The sequence below is a fragment of the Acinonyx jubatus genome, chromosome C1 (assembly GCF_027475565.1).
Source record: "Acinonyx jubatus isolate Ajub_Pintada_27869175 chromosome C1, VMU_Ajub_asm_v1.0, whole genome shotgun sequence".
Classification (NCBI taxonomy): domain Eukaryota; kingdom Metazoa; phylum Chordata; class Mammalia; order Carnivora; family Felidae; genus Acinonyx; species Acinonyx jubatus.
The window spans coordinates 189,095,015-189,116,541 of record NC_069381.1 but is presented as its reverse complement, the minus strand read 5'-3'; the positions used below and the strand labels follow the sequence as shown (position 1 = coordinate 189,116,541).

Sequence of the window (21,527 nt, the reverse complement as noted above, 5' to 3'; positions counted from 1 at the left end):
AGCTTTTATTAATTTTGTTTCCATTAGAAGAATGCTTTATTTGCCGTTGCATATGGTTTTTCTTGTTCTTTGTTTTATTCATTATTCAAAAATATTCTTTCAAACAAGATTTAGGTATTATAGACAGTCAGTAACTGGTAATAAATATAGCCCATTATGCCTGTACGTAAGCAGTGGCTACTGGCTTAGAAGTCATGCAGTGTATTCAAGTTAAATGTATGGCACTCCAGTTCAGCAAGATCCAGCATCCCAGAACAACTGATCAGAGTGAATACAAACAATGTGACTCGCCCAATCCCCTGGTCATCTTTGGAAGCTATTTTAACTCTTTCAGATAGTGGGATGAGCTAGCAGTAAAGCCACCCTTTGAAGGATCATGCTAGCAGGCTAAAATAATGAAAAACCTTAAGTAGGTACGCTGAGAGAACGTGGCTTAATATTTACCTCTGGACATTCCCACCATTTCAAGTAATTAAATGATCAAGAGTCAAGGAAACAATGTTTTTTTAGTTCCAAGATACAAGTTAGCTCTGAGGTTAGATTTACTTTCTCTTTATTTCCAGGCCACGGGTGACTTTCCCAATGAGCTTAGACCCACTTCCGTGCAAGTGCATGCTTATCACACCTTCAATCAACTCTTTCTTCTTTAGGAAAGGTGTTCTTAGCTGCTGAGAATATGCACCTGAAAACAGAGAAAAGGAACTAGTCGTTAGAGCACCAAATTATTCTCAGGTTAATTAAATGTCAATAAATTGGTTTTAAAGTTTGTTATTTCTGTCACTCTATCAGAAGTCTGTATAAATTTATTGCAGGAGTGTGCATGTAAATCTGTGTTTATGTGTCCTTTGCAGTTTAGTTAAATAACCTAAATTAAGTAAAGTATAATAAAGACATGTCCTTGTTAACTAAAATGTATGTATTAAGATATGTTCTGACTAAACAAGTAAAAGTGGTCATTATATAATTTTTAATACAAAAATATACAGAAAAAACTTAAATTACCCATAATATAATCTTTCAGAGATAACCATAATTTTATGCATACACACTTTATACCATAATTTAGCGAACCATTACCTTATTGTGCGACGTTCCAATTATTTCCACATTTTCTACTGTTATAAATAGCATTGCAGTGAAGATTCATGTACTGCACGATTGGTTACATCTCTGAATATTTCTTTAGGGTAGAGTTCTAGATAAGTAATTTCTAAAGATGTCTCTAGGAAATTTCTTGGAGTAAGTAAAGTAAAAAAAAATCAAACATTGGTGCATCTAATTATTTATATTCCTGAAGCACTGTTTTCTCTAATGCTTGGTGCTTTACAAAAACAAGCACTAACATTTACCAGCTAGTTAGACACCAACCACAAATATCATCAAATTATAAATCTGAATTTTAATGTTCTTATCATGAAGGAATGCAAAGACTCCCAATTTTTCTAGAACATACAAACTGCCAGTCTCAGGCAGGCAGGTTTTTTTTTTTTTTTTTTTTTTATTTCTCTCACTGGCAAAGCATGATTTGTTGAAGGAAAGGGCCATTGGGTTTTGACACAAACAAGGATATACTTCAAAATCCCTTCAATTGCATTGAAGCCTTTACTAACCCATGAGTTAACGTCAAATCGGTCATTTTCTATTTGGAAGTTATCAGCCTACTCTTTTCCTAAATCAATTAATAACTCTCTCCCTCCTTCTGCCTTGACAAAATCCATCGTACTTTGGTGGTTAAGGCTGGTTACACCATTTTCACACCTTCTGGATATTACAGCATTCAGTTAATAACTCATCCTTTCTAGACAAACTAACAATGACCTTTTGAGTCTTTTCTCACGTGAGAACACATCCAGACCTCAGAATTTTTGGAATTCTCATTTCTAGATTCCCTCTGTTCCTGTTTAGCACTGTTATAAACAACTATAGTATCTATGTCATCACCCAGCTCAACAAGCTGTCCTTGGGGTAAAGCTCTTCCAGACTCTATTGATTGTTAAATACATGCCTCTCATAAATGTCTTTTTTATAGAATCACAGAACATTAGAAAGGAGAACATAAAGAGACTTTACAGTTCATCTAGTTCTTTCCACACCCCTCTTTTTCAGATGAAGAAACTGAGGGCTAAATAAGTTGACTGAGGTTGCATAGCTATTTAATATCTCTTGTTTTCATAGTTTTTGGCCCAATAGTAACAAAGAGGATATACTGGCATGCAAAATAGGAGTTTTATGGTTTGGGTTTTTTTTTTAATTTTTTTGTTTGTTTTAGTGAAGGAGGGGGGAGAGGCAGAGGAAGAGAGACAGAGAGAGGAAGAATCTTAAGCAGGCTCCATACTCAGTGTGGAGCCCAACACAGGCTTGATCCCACAATCTTGGGATTATGACCTGAGCCAAAATCAAGAGTCAGTTGCTCAACCAATTGAGCCACCCAGGTGCCCAGGAGTTTCATGTTTTTAGCAATGATTGATAGCAACAACTCTCAAGTGTATTTAAACTATTAAACTTGAAGATATCAAAATAAGAACCCTTTTGCATATTATGTAGACATATTAGTTCTTCCCTTCTGCTCTGGTGATTTGATTTCCCTGAGAACTAGAGAGACAAACATCTCTTCACCCTCACCCCCATCCCAACCTGGTAGCATATTAATCCCCCAAGGACAATAGAAAAAGTTAGTGGAGAATCCGTGCAGGTACATCCAGAGCCCCGCTGAGCCACTAGAGATCTCAGCAAGCCTCTTGAGATGAAATCTCGATGTTCCAGCAACTATTTAACTTTTAGACACGGTGTCTTCTTGACCCAAGACCCTCTTTGACTGTGATGATACAATCAAAATGGAAAGCTTTGTTTCCTGATCTGCAAACAGTTGTTTATGTCAAACATTAAAATAACTCCAATAAAGTGGAATGTTCCCTCCTGCTACATAGTCACTCTGACTAAAGTTTGCAGACCAGCTGAGTCAACAGCAACTCTGTAGCAAGATTAAAAAAGTGGCTTCCAAAGCTGAAGATAAATCTACTGCCTTTAAAAAGAAGAATAAGAAGATAGAAATGCTATGTTGAAATATGCTCCAAAAATTACATGAAGCTTCTGACTATTCTGATAGCCACATTGCAAGCAAGCAAACTGAAAGCTGCTTTAGAGAAAGACCTTGTGTGTGTGTATACTTATTCTCGTGTTCATCTGAACACAAATATTATTACATTCATTTATTCTATAGATAATTTAGTAATTCAAAGTGAGTGCAAATATAAAAGATAAATATTGGTAGTGATTTGAGTATGACAACTAAATATGGTAAGAATGGAAGAAAGAGTCCTACAGTACAAATGAAGAAAATATACAGGGGTGGAGCATGTGACTGCAAGTGAAGAAAGTATGTAATTCTCTTGATGCTGATGTCTAAACAGCCTCTGTTTAAATAATGTTTAAATATTGGTAACCAACATTGAAAGACGCTTATTTTTGTATTTCTTTAGTAGCTAAGCTGGTAGAAGAATATTTCCTCTAAATATGGAAATTGGTTTAAGTTACAATAACACTTGCCAAAATAATAAATTTATCTATAAATAACAGCAGAGGATTATCTGTTTTAATGGATCAGCAAATCATAAGATTTTTAGTGAGGTTAAAGCAAACTAGATATATAAAAGCTCTACAATCTTAGAAAAGTGTTGCTCTAAAAATATTACTGTTAAGTGCTGTTTTAATAGGGAAATTATAGGGATTATAACAGTTCTCACAATAAAATATACAAATGTAAGTTTTATTTATGCCTCAGTTTTGCACTATTGCTTAAATGATTCTAAGCACCCAAACAGGATTTGCTGCAAGGATTGGAAGCTCATTGGTTGAAACAACTCTAAAAATGGAACAAAAACAATATGAATAGGGCCAGGGTATCTATCTCTCAGCTTACTCACAGGGGCTCACTTGCTCTAATCCTAATTCTATAAAGGATACTTCTTCTAGTGCCCCCAGAGAAGACTGTTTTTAATAAAATATTTACACCAGTGAGAATCTCTAAATTTGTCAGAAGTTCCAAATTACTAAAAATTAATCATTCAACTTGCTGGAAGTTAATTACATATTTGAGGTGTGTTCAAAAAGCAACAAGGAGTGAATCTGCAAGCTAGCCAATTTTTCTGCCCTTTACTTCACCAACTAAGTACATTACAAGGAGCCTCTCCGTTTACATGAAAGCAGTCTTTTTTTCTATTTAAAAGAGGCAAGAGCTTGCGTGTTGTGAATATTCCCCAGACTTACATTCAAATCTTCCCAAATCCATAGCATGCAAAGACAGGTTATGACTGCTAATATTCAGGCTAATCATTTTATGCCTTTATGTTGTATTTTGAGAATCATGCTTTTCCTTACTTGCCTTTTTGACTCTTCTTTGCTGTTGTTTACATGAAGTATGAAAATGACAGAGAATCATGCTTTTCCTTACTTGCCTTTTTGACTCTTCTTTGCTGCTGTTTACATGAAGTATGAAAATGACAATATGTTGATACAAACAGCTACCATGAAATACAAAAGGCAGTGCTATCTTCCTATCACTTATGTGCTCTTGGGTTCACCCCTGAGAGAAATATATGTGGCAATGGATTCCCCGAAAGCCATTTCCCTCTTCCTCACAATTCATCACATTCATACTTCATTGACCCTTTCGAAAAACACGGGATCTAGAGTTCACCACCTTGTTTTCTCCCTGTGTGCTGTGGACGCACTGCTGAAATCTCCTCTTCCTTCCCAGCCAATTGCCTCCTTCCTAAGCCATGGTTCCTGGAGAGGACACAGTCCACATAGATGTCCCAGAAGAGTTGGGCCAGATCCCAAAACAGTGCCCCGTGCTTCAAGTTCTCAGATGACTTTAGGTAGATCATAAAATCCCAGAAACCTGAAACAGTGTTAGAAATTCGAGGCTTCCGCATTTCTAGGAGGAGCACTGAAGAAGATTCCCAGCACTGAGGATCAGCTTGATTAAGGGCCAGCAGGTCTGTCTGGCTATGGCAGAAGAAAGGAGACACACAGCACATTCCCACAATGAGCAGGGAGCAGGTAAGGGTCAAGGGGCGGTAGATCCCTCTTCTGTTCCCAGGATTGGCCATGGTGTTGAAACTGCACAGAATGGAAATATCTTATGAATCCTCACTTGATCTCCACTCAGTAATGAAAATAATTATGCCTTTAAAAACCTTGGTGTCAGCAAACAAAATGCACCATTGTCCCTAGGAAAAGTCTTATCATACCTCCCAGATCATAAGCCCCGTTCTACCTAAAATGACTCATCGTCGAGCCAGGTATTGTAAAACCAAGATACTTAGATTAAAAAGTGTTTATTCCTAAGACATGTTCCTTTGTGAGATGAATAAGTGAACTTGTTTTTCCCAAGTACAGAGGAACATAGTTGAAAAGAATATTAAGTGAAAATTTAACATTTTGCTGCATGGCTTTAATTATTCTATAATATCTTAATTTAGCCTACCTATTTCTCATCCAGGACTCACATGCTGTTAAGAATTTTAAACTATTTTATCCTTAAATGTTTTCTTATTTGGGGTGACTTTCAATTTTTTAAAACAAATAAGAATAGTAAAATGTTATAAATAAAAACAAACATAAGGTAGTGTGCTAAAAGTATAAGAACTAAGGGGCATATATTCAATCAAATTAGAGTAGAATTAGTAGACACTTTATTAATACCCAAAATGCTCTACAATTCTCATATAACTTTCATAAAGATGATGTTTTATCATTTCTTTCTTCTTGCCACAAATCTCAAGAATTTTAATGAAAATATTTGCCTCTCACTCAACTTTTCTGGCTCTCAAAGCCTGTTACAATAAAATTAAACCACATACCACTTTGAAATTATTATGTTACACTTCAGACAAGTGCAATGAGAAACAATGTTCTTAAAATAGTCTAAATTTTCTTTTTTCCAAGGAAACAAGCTTATCTTACCCTTTAAGACTACTCAAAATGTATATCACACTGAAACAACTCTCACATAAAGAAAAAACAGGAGAGTACATGTAGCTCGCTTTTAGTTTTCCCTTATATTTCCAAACATTTTAGATGTTAGTATCACGAAGGCAAGCAAGGCACCACTCATAGGAACACTTATGGGAATACATCTATCTTGGAATATGTAAGGAGGATAACACCTTAAGATGGAATCTGTCTCTTCTGCACAGCAGCAGAACAGATTGAGGTACCTTGAAATCAATATTCCAGAACTGCCTTTGAACAAGGCATGGTCCTATTTGGAAGAGGTACGTGGAGATTCGAGATTATTCAAAAATATTTCAGATCACTTACACAGGATCTCTCCGTGAACAAAATTATATTCAGTGCGTCCTCCTCTCAACTAAAATGTCAAAGTCGAGTTGCCCCAAAGGCTGTTTTTCCTTAGGGGACAAGTCCAAGTGTCAGTGCCAAGTTATCGGAAGAGGGCGGGCCGCTGTCCAGCGTGCTGAAGTTAGTGTTGTCCTGGACTCCCTGCCTGATTGCACCACAGCGCTCACACCGGCCCCTTTAGATTCCCTTCTCAGGAGTCTTTCTCGAGCCTGGAAGTTCCTCAGCCCTGGGGTCCGGCGTGCGCCCCACTACGAGCCCCGCGCGGTGCTCGCCGCGTCCCAATCCCACACCTGGTTCTACGGCCTCACCCACAGCAAGGCGGAGCTGCCAAGGACCCGCTGTGTCTTTTGTGCCCCATTATTTTCCTTACACCGAGGCTCAACTCCCAGGTCTCAGGAGGGCACCCCTTCGCACTTACCTCCCTCTCTGGATTCCCTCGAGCGTGTGGAGAGGAAAAGCTCAGGCTGCTCCTGGAGCGAGTGACGGTCCCCAGCCCCGGCGTCCTGAAGGCTACGGTGCCTCTTAAGCAGTGGGAGTGTTCGGCGCCTCTCCAAGTCTACGTCAAAGCGCCGGGAAACTGCCGCCACCTCTCGCCCCCAAGTCCAACTCCCGCACCCTCTTTTTCCCTCCCTCCCCTAGAGATCTCACTTCAGGTAACCGGCAGGCTTAGCCACACACGCCCTCACTGACCCTGACGCACACCTACCCTCCACCCAGTGGAACTGAGCCTTTCTGCGGTTTGGATTCCCGGTCTTACCTCGGGAGGAGCGACGCGAGGCAGGAACTGGAAAGTTGGGACCCAGCTCCGAGACAGTCTAGGAGTGAGTGGGGCTCCCTAGATTCCCCACCCTCCAGGCGCTCCTTGTTTGAGAATGCAGAGATGTGAGGGAAGACCCAGGACTCCCGGAGGTCGGAGAAGGCAAGAGGGCACCCTGAGAGCGGTCAGAAAGGGCTCCAAGGGAATAAGGAGCCTCCTAAAAACGTCATGGCTGTGAATTTCTCTGTCTGTCTGTAGTCCTGGGCTGAGAGTAGAAAAACGCCCCCGGGGCAAGGATGTGAGTAGGGAGACGTTGCTGGAAGGCCCCCTTAACTGGGGACAGGACACCCCCATTACCTCTAGGCTCTGTGGCCTGGATCCCCTCAGGAGCCAGTGTTTTTGCTGGCATCACTTGTGCCAGCCCACTGTTGAAGACTCACCTCAGGGGCCCTGCGTTTTGCCTGGGACTCCCTTTGGTTCTCAACTCACAGCTAGTTAATACCTTAGAGAAGGACTAAGCCCTGTCAAGCTTACGGAGCTCTGCTGAGCATTAGTGTCTCCCTTCACTGAAACACACCCTGCCTGGGAGCCTGAAGCAAAAGTCTTAGCTTTGCAAGTGTTTCCAAGGTTTGCCCCTCGCCTGGAAACCCTCTAAGTGTCCTAAAAAACCACTTGAAGTCTCCATTAACTGAAGGCTTTTGTGTCAGCTCAATAGTATCCATGGTTACCTTCCAGAGGGGCACAGAGAGGAACCCAGGCTTATAGCAAGGTTTACTGAAGACAGAGAGAACTGACCAGCCACCCAAAGGATAGAAACAAAGTTCCAAAGAGGATTCCTGAGGGGTTCTGGGCTTTTTCTTCATCTCTGAACCTGGATGGGGTGTACTTCAGTTACTCAATCTGTGAACTGAACATACTAATGCCTGCTTCTAATTGCACCCTAAAAGGTGGAGGGAAAGATAATAGGTGAGATCTTGGACTTGCTTCCTAACTTCAAGACGCTCTCAGCCTTTTGGAGAAGGTCATTAGAGAAACACGGGTGTGTGAACAAGAGAGAATCCTGTGGAAAGGAAAGGGAAAGGAGGGGAAAAAGAATGTATCATTGAGGAGGTGACTGATGAACTTCTTGAGGAAGGAGTTGTACAGGTATCCTGGGGCCAAAAGGGGATATAGTCTTCTCCAGGCAGAGAAGTCAGCATGAGCAAAGACATTGAGGGAGCACTCAAAGCCGTTCTGTGTTTCTGGGAGAAAAAATAAGGAAAGGAGTGGAAAGAAAGAGGAGAGAACAGAAATTCTGGTTTGGGATGTGTTATTACCTTTGAAAACATCGGTATATTAATAGGCAGTGCTTACTTTATGTTTCAGTTCCTTTGTGCCAGACACTATTCTAGAAGCTATGTATGCAGAAGGAACAAAACAAAGTCCCTTCACTCATGGAGCTTACATTCTAGTGGGGATGGGGGAAGAACATTTATATATATTTTTAATTTTTATTTATTTTTGAGAGACAGAGAGAGATAGAGAAAGAGCAGGGAAAGGGAAGAGAGAGAGAGGGAGACACAGAATCTGAAGCAGGCTCCAGGCTCTGAGCTGTCAGCACAGAGCCCGACGCAGGGCTCGAACTCATGAGCTGTGAGATCATGACCTGAGCCAAAGTCGGATGCTCAACGAACTGAGCCACCCAAGCTCTCCAAGAACATTTATATTTTAATTAAAAAAATATATATACATATATAAAAATCATTATAATACATATACATATGATATAATATATAATTACATTAATATATAAATATTATGTATATGTATAATGATTTGTAGTTCCAGTTTCTGTGTTGAACATTGAGTTTACAGCTATATATCAAAACAAACACATAACTAGCTAATTAAATGAACAAATAGTGCCATGCATGAGTCAATAATGAGAGTCTATCATTCTGAAGCCCTCCTCCTCAAAATATATGTATAATATATCAGTTGTGATTAGAAAAAACAAAAGATCATCAAAAAAAGTAAAGCAGGTTTGGAAAAGGATGTGGAGAAGAGTTATTCTATATGGAATACTGAGAAGCACTTCCTGGTGAGGAGATATTGAGTAAATCCTATTAATGTGAAAGAGTGAATCATACATATACATGAGAAAGAATTGCTCAAAGTGGGATATAAGGGAAGCTTGGGAAAAGTGTGCTGTGAGAAGTGTTTTCTGTATTGTGAGAAGTGAGGTCAGAAAGGTGGTCAGCAACCCATCCTGGCTGCTCAGTAGAGCACAGACTGGATGGGGCAGGGCAGAGGCAGGAAGTACAGTTGGGAGCTGATACAATAATTCAAATGAGATACGGTGAATTGAGTAGAGGTCATAGCAGTGGAGTCAATGAAAGTAAGTGGATTCTGAATATATTTTGATGATAGGAAAAACAGGACTTATTGATGGACCAGCTGTGGGGTATAAGAAAAAGAGAGAAATTGAAGACGACTCCAAGTTTTGGGGGCTAAGCAACTGGAAGTTTGGAATTACCACCAGCTAAGAGAGGAAAAGTGTTTTGAGGAATCAATATGAGAGAGGAACATCAAGAATTTGGTTTTCAAGATGTCAAGTTTGAGATGACTATCATCCAGATGGAGATGCTGAATAGGCAAGGCAAAGGTGTGGACTAATGATAAAACACTTGGGATACAGCATTTAGGAGAGAAGTTTAGATTTGGGGTTTAGGCTTACCTGTAGACAATAGGTAAAACCTTCATAGGAAAGTATGTAAAGTGGGTAAAAGAATAGCCAGATGATAGAAAGTAGGAAGTGCCAACATTTAAGTGATTGAGAAACGGAGTCAAAACGAACCGGAAAAGTGTGGTTCCTTAGAAGCCAATGAGACAGAGGTTTTCATAAAGAATGAGGAAATCAACCATATCACACAGATTCAGAAAAGGGGCCAATAAAATGAAGGCAAAGAATGTTCCATTGGATTTGAAAAACAGGAGGCCACCAAGTTGCTTATTAGGAACAAATTTCAGTTGAGTGTTCAGGGAGAAGGAGTGGGGGGCTGAGGAGAAATGGAAAGTGAAGAAATGCAGACAGGCCCTGTGAAGCACCTTCTATGAAGTTGAGAAAAGAAGAGGGAGATGGATTGGAAAGAAGGTTGGAGGTTGGGTCTTTATCATGTTTCCAGGCTGAGGGAGAGAAACCACTAGAGAGAGAAGTCGAAATTCAGGAGAGAAGGACAACAGTCTCAGAGGAAACAAGAAGAGGAATGAAAATAAAAACAAACCAGTGTTTTCCAGAAGGGGGCAAAGCTTGCTCTATGAACAAGGAGGAAGGCGGGGGGGGGGGGGGGCAGGGGACTCTCTCTGGATATCTGTAGGTAGAAAGGTGGGCAGCGGTGCAGAAGTTGAGATGGTGAGCGATGGTCTCAATTTTCCTAATGAAGACGCACAGTCAGCCACAAAAATATGAACGAAGAGAGGTGTTAAGAAGGGAACTTAAGAGTGAAAAGACTTTGGGATAATCACTGAAGATAGGAGAGGAGATAAGAAAGAAAGAGAGACTAAAGAAAGTACTATAAGTCCAGGCAAAGTTTGAGACCACAACTTTGCATGCATGCATGCCTGGTTTTTATGAGGCAAAATAATTTAATGAATGAAGACTATTATATTCTGTAGCCAAACTAGCTGGGCTTACACCGTATCTTTCTCATAGGTCATATTTCATTGATTCTTAGATGCATTTTTTTCACATTTAACACCACTGAAATCAGAATGTATCTATCAGCTGATGGTACTTTGCAGTTAGAACTGCAGCATTTTCTTTTGCTTTTTTAAAATAATAGGATGTCTACAATTGACCGCATTCGTGATTTGATGTAATGTTATGGGCAACCTGACCTCTGTGAAACAGTTTTCCTGCATGTAAAATGAGCAAAAATGTCTCCTGTGGCTGGTGAAAATGAAATGAGATCGTACACGGAAAATACTTAGAATGGTGCTGCATGTAGCTAGTACTTGAAAAATGCTGGTTATTATTTTTCTCCTGCGGTGTTCATCTGACCGAACGCAGGAGAAAAGAATGGTCATTATTACATTCGCCTAGTGTTAGAGTTGGGTAAATGCTGACACAGATGGATGCAAAGGACTCATGGACTAACTTATAAAAGCAAGTTAGCAAAAGAGAAGAGACTGGGGTGGAGAAGGAAAGACTAGAAGGAAATGGAGGCAATGAGAGGTCTCAATAAGGGAGGGAAAAGGCAGGTGTAAGAAGAATAAAGAAGGAAGGTACTGAAAGGCAGAGAGGCTCTGATCAAGGAGAGGGATATTTACATTTCACATTTTAGAGGTGGGACAGCTCTGAATTCTGAGCACAACCACTAAAAGGAGCGGCTGAAATGGGTTGAAGGTAAAGACCCCTGTAGTTGAGCTCCACCTCTCCTGTGAGTGTGAACATCATGAATTGAAATGGTCGCTGCTATCTGTAAAAGCTGAGGATGTGTGGCATTGCTATCCCAGTGAGACGGCTTACAGCTCTTGCTAATAGGAGTAACGGCTTTAAAAAATACATTTTTAAAAAGTCTAGCTAGTATCTACTCATATCTTTTTTTTTTTTTATCATATAGTTACTGGGGACTGGAAGTTTTGACCTTCAGTAAAACTTTTGTAGTGCCATCCTGGAAAATAATGAGCTGTAAACATTTCTCATAAACACGATTCACCAGCTTACAATTGAAAATTAAATTATTGAATATTTTATGTATTTATTTATGTATGTATTTATTTTAAATGTTTACTTATTTTGAGAGAAAGAGAAAGAGCGGGAGAGAGGCAGAGAGAGGGAGAGAGAGAATCCCAAGCAGGCTCTGTGCTGTGCTGTCAGTGCAGAACCTGATGCAGGGCTCAATCTCACCAACTGTGAGGTCACCACCTGAGCCGAAATCAAGAGTTGAAAGCTCAACTGACCGAGCCACCCAGGCATGCCTGAATATTTTTATTTAAAAGCAGATCCTAATGACTATATACTCTGTTGTAATGTATATTCAGTATTCATTCCTTGGTTATCAGAGAAATCTGGAGAGATTCTTGGGAAGAAATATATGTCTTTTATCTGGGCCTTCTCATCAGCTTAATAATCGCAAGAGAAAAATAGCAGACTAATTCTGGAATTTAGATAAAAAGAAAGCCACCACCAAATCATTTGAATAAAACACTTTATGCTCTGTGTAACATATTAGAATGTTTAGTTTGATATCTTATCCTTGTGACTTCATTTCCATAGACTAAACTCTCCCTAACGATGATGACTTTTAGTCAGCAACATTTTACAAAACATTGTTTCCATATACCTGGTTTCATGTGACCCTAAGGAAAACGTATGTTATCCTCCTCTTCTCCCATTTTGCTGTTAAGGGATTTTCCCTGGTAAGAATTTTAAGCTGGTAAGAATGAGAACATGAGAACATTTACTATCTGTCACTCTCTATTCTCTTCACTGTGTAGTCTATCGTTATTCTCCTCTATGTCCCCAGTACCAACTGGGAGGGAGGATATGGCGGGTCCAACTTAGAGAATCATTTTAATAAGCTATATCTGGAATCAATCTATCGTATCATCATTCTGACTTGTTAAAAATATTTGGAGAACCAATGGATCATTTAAAATTACGTGATGCCAAAAAACCGGTTTGACTGGCATTTGTCATCCAAAGAGTTGTTTCAGTCTTATGCAGTTGCAGTCTTGGGCGAAAGAATGACTAGTTGAGAAGTAAATCGCAATTAGCTGAATGTGCCCCATGGGTAGATTTCCTGATTTTTGCCACTTGAAGCAATTCTCAAAGACATTAAAAAGGACTTCCGATTAATTTTAATGAAGTTCAAGAGCAGTTATATAGATAGTTTGCATCTTCAGCAGTGCATTAATTTGCAAGTGATGGGGGCAGCCTTTAAGAATAGGGTGCTTCTTTAACATTTAGGATCAGATAGTAAAAATAATTACTTTCTCTCATTCTTTTATGCTTTTCCATAATGTGAAGATGGCAATAAACAAGGACAATTTCCTGGAATGCCCATTGGGGTAAGTGGATGAGTCATTCTTTAATTGTCATCAAATTCATAAGGACACATTGCAGTGAAGTAGTCAGATGATACTGGGCATTGATTCTAAAATGTGCAGAAAAGGAAAGTTACTCCGTGACACAGGAATAGTTCATTCATGTTTTTCCTGCTTGTACAAGTGAAGGTACTGTAGTTGTGATCATAGGCACAATGGTGGGTTTTTTGGAGGTACTTCTCAAGATATAGCCATCCTTTGCCCATTCTTTCTAGTAGGTTGCAAAGCCAATAGGTATCCTTATGGCTTTGTCAACAGTTGAGTTTATCTCTTACAAGAATCCCAGTCATTCAAAAATGACCATTGTAAGTCCTGTCTTTTTGGGCTACTCATTTCCAAAGAAGACTACAACACCAGTGATTTGTTTTCAATTTGGTTTGTATACCAAAGCAACTATGACAAAGGTCTGAAGTTTTAGCAAGTTTCTTTCCCTAAGGCTTTAATTATGATAGAGTAGCAGAAAAAGAACCAACATAAAACCTCTATCTCACCATGTGTGGGAGGAGTAGAGGGGTTCACAGTCAAAAAGTCAGAGGTCCAGTGACAATCATGGATTTTTGTCCAGAAGAAAACATCTGCGAAAGAACAATAAGGACACAGACCTATATGTCGAAGGCATAAAAACATCTCACAGTATGAGCAGGGCTCCTGGGATGAGGAACTTTTCCTTGACCCATGTGCCTCTAAGGGAGTTAGCTCTTCTCTGCCCCAGATTTTGTTCATACTTTGTTCTGCCACAATTTTGTTCATACTTTCATTATGCACTTACTATATTCTAATTGATATACATGCTTATCTGTCTCTCTTCACCTTCCTACTCCCACCCAAACCATTCCTTCAGAATGGGGATCATGTCTGACTACTCTCTCAGCTTTAAAGCCCAATCAGTGTGGATTGAATTTATTTATGAGAATAGTCTCATTTTGAACCTGAGACTGGGGTAGTGAGTGTCGTTTAACAACTCTGCATTAGTCATATTTCTTTCTTATGACTGGACAAAGAAATTAAAATGTCAGTCAGCCAATTTAGTTTTTCTTTTTAATTTTTTTGCATTTATTTATTTTTGAGAAACAGAGAGACAGAGCATAAGTGGGGGAGGGGCACACAGAGAAGGAGACACAGAGTCGGAAGCAGGCTCCAGGCTCGGAGCTGTCGGCACAGAGCCCAACGCGGGGCTCGAACCCACAAACCGTGAGATCATGACCTGAGCCGAAGCCAGACACTTAACCGACTGAGCCACCAGGCGCCCCAGTTTTTATTCTTCATCCAGTGCCCAAACTTTTTATCATACTTTTGCTGGATGGAGATATTACTTTGATTTAATTATAAATACATCCTCTGAAATGCAATTTTTTTATTGAAAGACTATAATCTAAAAGTAGATGCTACGTATGAAAGTATCAAATGGTTTTCCTTGAGAAAAGACATCTCCCATTCAATGACAAGAGTTTAACTTTCAGTCACTGGAAAATGCGAAACATGCTAAATCTAGTTTGAGATCATTTTGGTGACATGTTGTATTAGCTAGAAACACAGTAAGCTACAATAACAAAAAACCTGATTACGGTAGCTTAAATAAAAAGGGATTTCTTTTTCTTACCTAAGAAGAGGTCTGGAGAAGTGTGGGTGCTAATATTACTTCAGTGACCAAAAATATCAGGCCCTACATTTCTGATTCCCTTATCCTTGCCTTGGACCCTGAGGTTAGCTGCCACAGCTCCAGACGTCACATCTACATTCAAGGCAGGAAATAAGTAGAAGGATCGTTCCGGCCCAGCTACCTCTGTTACTTTTTAATCAAGAAAATGAAAACATTCCTAAAACCATGGACTTAGCATTAAATTCATAGGCTACACCTAGGCCACATGGTCATTTATAGATGCAGGTAAGTCTGGGGAAGAAAAGCTCCCGTGGAAGGGGGTAAAGTACTTTGTGCAGGGAGTTGGGAATGGCTTTGGGAGAAGCAAACAGCAAAGTCAGCCCCACAAGGCAACGTGAACTGATGGAAAATGAGGCAACTTGAACCCTAAATTGGGATAACTCTTTTGCTGCTTATCTTTTCTTTTCCTAGGTCTTAACTTCTTTATCTTAAAACTGGAAGTTTCACTATTATTCACTAATAATATTCACTTCTCTCTGAGAAATAGAAGATGCTAGTAAAAATACAGTGATGGCTGCATAAGCTACTTGGGGATACAACTGAAAGCCCCTTGTTTCTAGGACTTTGAGCAAGGCATTTCAGCTCTCCTATGCATCAATGTTGTCTGCAAATGATATGGGTCCAATTATATAATTCCCAAAATCTTTTCTGCTTTCTCAATTTGTTATCTATGATTTATGGGAATAATCCATTGATGAAATAAATGTCTAGAAACGCTGGATTTAGAAAATCATTGAAATTAAGAATTAGAGGTGGTATAATCATTATAGAGAGGAGTTAAACATTGCTATACCCTGTGAGTAAGTATACACTTCTCAGTGTAAACACCAGAGTAATGCTTGCATTTGTACATTGATAAATATGCACAAGAATGTTTGCAGAGATACCGTTCATACAGCAAGAAACCAGAAATGACACAAAATCCCAAAAAGTAGGGAATAAATAAATACATTGTAGTAGAGTCACACAACAGACTATTTCACGGTAGTTAAAACGAAAGGAGTACGGCTAGTTGGAACACCGTGGATGGCTTTCAAAATATATTGAAAAGGAAAACAGAACTCCCAAAAGATTATATACAAATGCAGATACCCTTTTCATAAAGTGAAGACAACTAAAACCAAGCAACACATTTATTAGGAATATTTAAAAGAATATAACTGTGTGTTTCAAATGGCAATAAAATTATTATAGGAATCAAGGTAGTAACTACATTAGGAGGGAAGAGTTCGTTGGACAAGACAGTTTCACACAGAGTTTCACACAGACAATGTTAGTTACTGTGAATGTTCTGACCATCACAGTGAATAGCAGATTCATTCTTTATATATATTATAGACTTTTGAATAAATAAGTAGGCAAGTAAATAAATACCGGCATACAAAAGTTCAATGGATTAATGAAAGAGTATATCAAGGACCAAGAATTATGACTAATCCCATTCTGTTTATTTATATTTCAAGCAAAAAAAATATTTTTAAGTACATATCACCTATGGAAGGTCTTTAAGAAAACGACCTTATTGAGCTAATGTTCTTCTTTCCTCAGATAAAACAAATGATGCAAAACTTCATTCACCAAAAAAAGAATTTCTTGGCTATTTAGGATGTCTTCTATTAGAGCACCTAGTCATTTAACTAGTGCTAATAAAACAAGGAGGGAAACTGGAAATATATAACACCCTGTCCTGAACTCCAGTCCCACTTGGGATAACCACACTCTATTCCCTTTGACTGATGGGGACTGATGAGTCCCCATCCCTGTGCTCCTTCTCTGGGGTAAGGTCAGGACAATAAAATGTGAGGGTCCATCCACAGCATCTTCCTGAGAAGAAAGGAGATTGTTGAGATGACTGGATATTTACTATTTGAAAGCATGTCCTCTACTAAGTGCAATGAGAGACCATCAAGATATGTTTTAAACCACTCATAAATCCAGAACCTAGTGGGGAACATAGTAGATGAAGACAGGCAAAGAATAAGGTATTGAAATATACTGACGCATATGCCCAAACCAAAGCAATTCATTTGTTCAATATTACACACACACACGCACACACAATGCCATTTGCTGTTACGGGCATGGGGGACATATATCAATAAACAAGGTAAGCAAAATCTTTGCTTTTATGGAACTTACATTCTACTAGAGAAGACCAAAAATATTTAAGTAAACAAATATATAAACCAGATCATTTAAGAGCAAGAGTGAAATATAGGGAATAAAATCATGTATTACAATAGAGATTGAGAAGAAAAACATGGCTTTATTGCACAAGTGACTTCAGTCCTCTAACTTTTTTAGGCCTTCAATCCATGGAAGCTTTGAGATTGCATTAGTACTCACTAGAACATAATCAGCCCCTTATGCTTATAAATTTGACTTGTATCAACCAAATTCAAGTGTCATTAGGCATACACATGCGAAACTACTGAAACCTAACAAGATATGTGGAGAGCATATGCATTTTCACCAGTCAACCACTCTGCAATCAGGCTTCTTTTTAACCCTTCCCCAACCTCTTCCTTGAAAACCTTCCAAATAATAGGAGATCCACCCCTTCCCTAATGGCCAGCAGCTCCTGAAGAAGAGTAAATTTCTTTTAGCAGGCTCCATGCTTCTGACATATCTGAGGGTTATATTCTAAGGGAATTTAATTATACCTAATTTACATAGGCACAGATATGGAAAAGCAGGTTATATATTCAAATATATATGTATATATAGATGTTTGTATGTATGTGTGTATGTATGTATATGTACCTCCATCCCATCTTGGGATCCCATATTCAGATGAAGCTTCATACCTAACTAACATCTTGGGACACCCATTCATAGTTGACTTTGAACTAATGACCATGCAGAAAACTTCTAGACTCTAACAAAGATGTGACATCAGCCAAGGCATCGATTACGTCTTAGTGAGAAGTTTATCACTTCCTGTGTATACATTTGTGATTGTTTTCAACTTGTAAACCTGATCCAGAGTTGCTATCAGAAAATTGACCACTTCTGTACTCAAACATGACATCTACCTTAGACGTCCAACATAACTTGCCATCCCCAGCAGAAAACATTGACTTTGGAACAAATTTCTTGAGCTTTCAGTTCAACACCTCTGGCTTACTAGGTCACAGGAGCAAGAGAATTTTCGAGGAAATCTATGATATGACTATATGACCATTGCATTAATCCATTTCAAGACCAGAAAGATGTCAGGCAATGACCCACATAACCAGAAGCATGTGTATTATTTTAACATTTCATCAAATGCCTGGCAGTTTTAGCAACACTGGTGAGCTGCTGCTTGTAAAGACTATTGAACCTCTTGTTTATCTGCCTCAGTTGTAAATGTTTAAGCCATATAAAAAACAGTAAAATTAAGGAGAAAATCAAAACAAACAAAACAAAGTTAAAGCCATGCTCGTATGCTAATAGACTCATGACCTGTCTGACCATTTTTGAGAAAAGTCATATTCACAAACATGACCTACCTCATTTCTAAATCACTATCGTTCAACCACACTCTGTCCAGAACCATGATCCCACATTTATCCCTTTTTCTAAAATGGTTCCCAGAACAAGCATTAGCCCCATGATACATCCTATAGAACAGGCTCTCTCATACTGAATAGGGAATTGAAGGCATTCTCAGGCTCTCGTAAAATCTAGACGGGGAGAAGAGTATTACGAAGGGCTGGGATTATTCGCTTAGGGGTGCTTCCAGGTTTTAAATCTTTTGTGGCGGGGAAAAAATTCTCTTATTTCAAAAGCAAGATGTCAACATTATTTTTAGCTGTCAATCACATTTTATGCAAGGAACTCAGTTTTAGATATCGATCACTTTTTGTGCAAGGAATTCAAAATTCATCTTTCTCTTTCACTATAATAAAAGTCAATATACACAAAGTGTTCCAACCAAACTAATTCCAGAGCTATTTAACTAACCTTCAAAATAAGGTTTCGCCAAACAAAGAGATGGTCCATGTTATAGCCAAACAAAGGGAAAGTCAGACAAACAAAGAGATGATCTATGTTATAAAATATTTGTAATAGTCCACTAATATAAGTGATATGTGAAATGTGGATATATGAATTGTTTGCCTTTCCGGGTAACTCACTGGAAATGGTACAAACTTTGATAGTCAAAGGACTTCTTCCAGGGACATTCATCTGTAATTCATTCATCTCTAAAAAGCAAAAGGCTTTTTATTTTATATGGACAACTACCTACTCGGTATATATATCCTGAGAACAAAGCCAAAATGGACTGAATTGACTACATTTTCCTCCTTTCATCTGAGCATTTGGTCTCATATAAATATTTGAGTACAAGGTCTTCTCAGAGTTTTTTTTTTTTTTTAACTTTAATAAAGAAGAATTTATTTCTTCATTTCTAACCATAGCTAATGAAATGCGGCTCTGGGCAATACATCACCAGGAAGGGAGAGGTTATACAACTTTCTGAGAATTCACTGAACTACAGAGTCATTTTGATTACCTATAACCATGACTTTCTACTTGGATTGGCTTCTTTTATTTCCTTTGTTCAACTCACATTTCTCAAAATGCCCAACAAAATGTCTTCAGCACCTCCCCGCTTCTTTTTGTAGTATTGAGAATGTAATTTTGAGACTGAAGAACAATTGACAGCTTAATTGTGTTCCACCTTATGCCATGCATCTGCATTTACATCATTGTGGCCCAGGGGCAGTATTTTTCTGTGGAGAGCCACCGTGGTGTTGATAAGAAACAACCACTCTGCTGATAAATCAATATCTGGCTTCTAATAAGTATGGGAGTGTCATTCTCATCTCTCGTTCCTGGAATGCCAAATGCTCATAATTTCAGCTTTGGACTAAAGAAAGTGTAATTATGGTTACAGTAATGGAAGCAAAAGGATCTTTTTTAATCCATTCTCTTGCTATATGGAGATCCTGTCAAAAGTTTTTTCAAGGGTGGATATCCCAGTTTTCCTCAAAAAAATTAAATATATCCTAGTGAAGCTCCCAAGACTTGGGGGAGTTGAATACTCCCTTAATGGAAAGTCATTATTGATTTCAAGTTGGTTGGAATCATGGCTACCGCAGGAAGATTGGATTCACCCTTTCTTGCTACGTTCTGTCCTTGGGACCAACAGAATTCAGTTCCACTGTCGGTAGTATCTTTTAGCACATAGCGCTGATCTCATGGAAGTCATCTTCTTCCTCTGCTCCATTTATTCCATATTTTCGCCCAATCTCATCAGTTCTCTGTCTCCCTCACTCTCTTCCTTTCCCTTTCTGTAATATGTCTTCAAGAATTTGCCTCTAGTTTTATGGCTCAAATTATTACATCTATAGATGGTACTCGAGTTAAATACTTCCATCCTGACCCCTCCAAGATATTCTATATCTTCATTTCACTAACCTGCTGGACAACTTCACCTGATTTTCATCAAGCCCCTCGATGCCAACAGATCCAAAATGGAATACATCTTTGCCCCCTAATTCAGGATCTCCTCCAGGCTGCCCCCTTCATCCCAACTACCAGGTATCAAACCTGGCCTTCATCTTTTACCCTTCCCTCTCTCTTCCTTCCCACAACCAGCTGCCAGCTTCTGTTGATCCTACCCGTGTGATCTGCCAATTTCACTTTTTTTTTTTTTTTTTTTTTTTTTTTTTTTTGCCTTTCCAGAGCCCGATGTCAATTCCTCATTACCTGGATCTGCGGTATGGGACTGGCATCCTAACCTGTCTGGATGGCACCTCCCAGCTCTCTGACCCACAATCCATCTTATATACTACTGCCAGACCGCTTCCCTTACCCTGATCGTCATAAACCTGCTTCCAACTGCTAGAGAATTAAGTCCACACACGACAGTTCAGAATCTACAACTTTATCCAGGGCTACACGTCAATCCTCACTTCCTTCCTTTCTTCCTTATACTCTACGCTCTGATAAAACCCATAGCTGCTTGGCGACTGTCCCAGATGGGATTCCCTGGGAAGCAGACTCTGGGGCAGAGTAGGGACAAGCTGTCCACCAGGGAGGGAAGGGAATAGGACTGGGCAGAGGGAGATGAACTTCCTCACGGGCCCCAAAGAGGAGGAGCTCTTGGAGCTGGCCTGGCCCTGAGAGTTGTCCTGAGTCAGGGTGGAGCCTTGATAACCCCACATTGATCCACCACTGGATGTGGGCCGCTTCAACAAGGGCAGTTTTCTTCAGTAGAGGCAAACCTCAAAAGGATGCACAGCTGATGCCCACCTTCTGGCACTACTCTCAGCAGATAGAGGAATAAATCCTTTATGCTCCCTTTATTCCTCACGTGGATCTCCTTCCTTCACTTCTGTAGCATTTTCCTCTTCTGATCCTCCATAGTTTAGCTGCATTTCCTTTACCTAGTGTGACACTTTCATCGTAAATGGTCATTCTTCCCCTATTTCTCAGCTCCTTTATTAAACCATAATATCCTACAGGGCAGCATCTGGGCATCATATTTCCTGACCCACCGTAACTAGCCAAAGTGCCTTTATTAGAAGATTTTCATATTACTCATTGACTCAATGAAGTTCTTCTTCATACAGGATGGCACATAGCATTTCTGTAACCTTTCAGTCATCAGTTTTATAATGGAAAACTGCTTCACTCATCAGAGGTAACAGAAAAATCCTATCTCTT

The 21,527-nt window shown here is 39.3% G+C and overlaps 1 protein-coding gene across 4 annotated transcripts in view; it reads right to left on the bottom strand.

Annotated features, from left to right (window-relative positions):
* ADAM23 (ADAM metallopeptidase domain 23) overlaps positions 1 to 21,527 on the bottom strand; it is a 200,369-nt gene continuing 178,842 nt past the window's right edge. Inside the window, exons 1-2 of one of the 4 annotated variants that reach the window (XM_015085413.3) lie at positions 4,700 to 5,111; positions 1 to 682 (exon numbers count right to left, since the gene is read on the bottom strand). In XM_015085413.3, the coding sequence (XP_014940899.1) occupies positions 543 to 682; positions 4,700 to 5,111 (552 nt within the window). In that variant the 3' untranslated portion in view covers positions 1 to 542. Of the gene's footprint in view, positions 683 to 4,699; positions 5,112 to 16,137; positions 16,692 to 21,527 lie in introns of those variants that run through there. The other 3 variants (XM_053215688.1, XM_053215687.1, XM_027052633.2) reach the window with 3 other exon arrangements.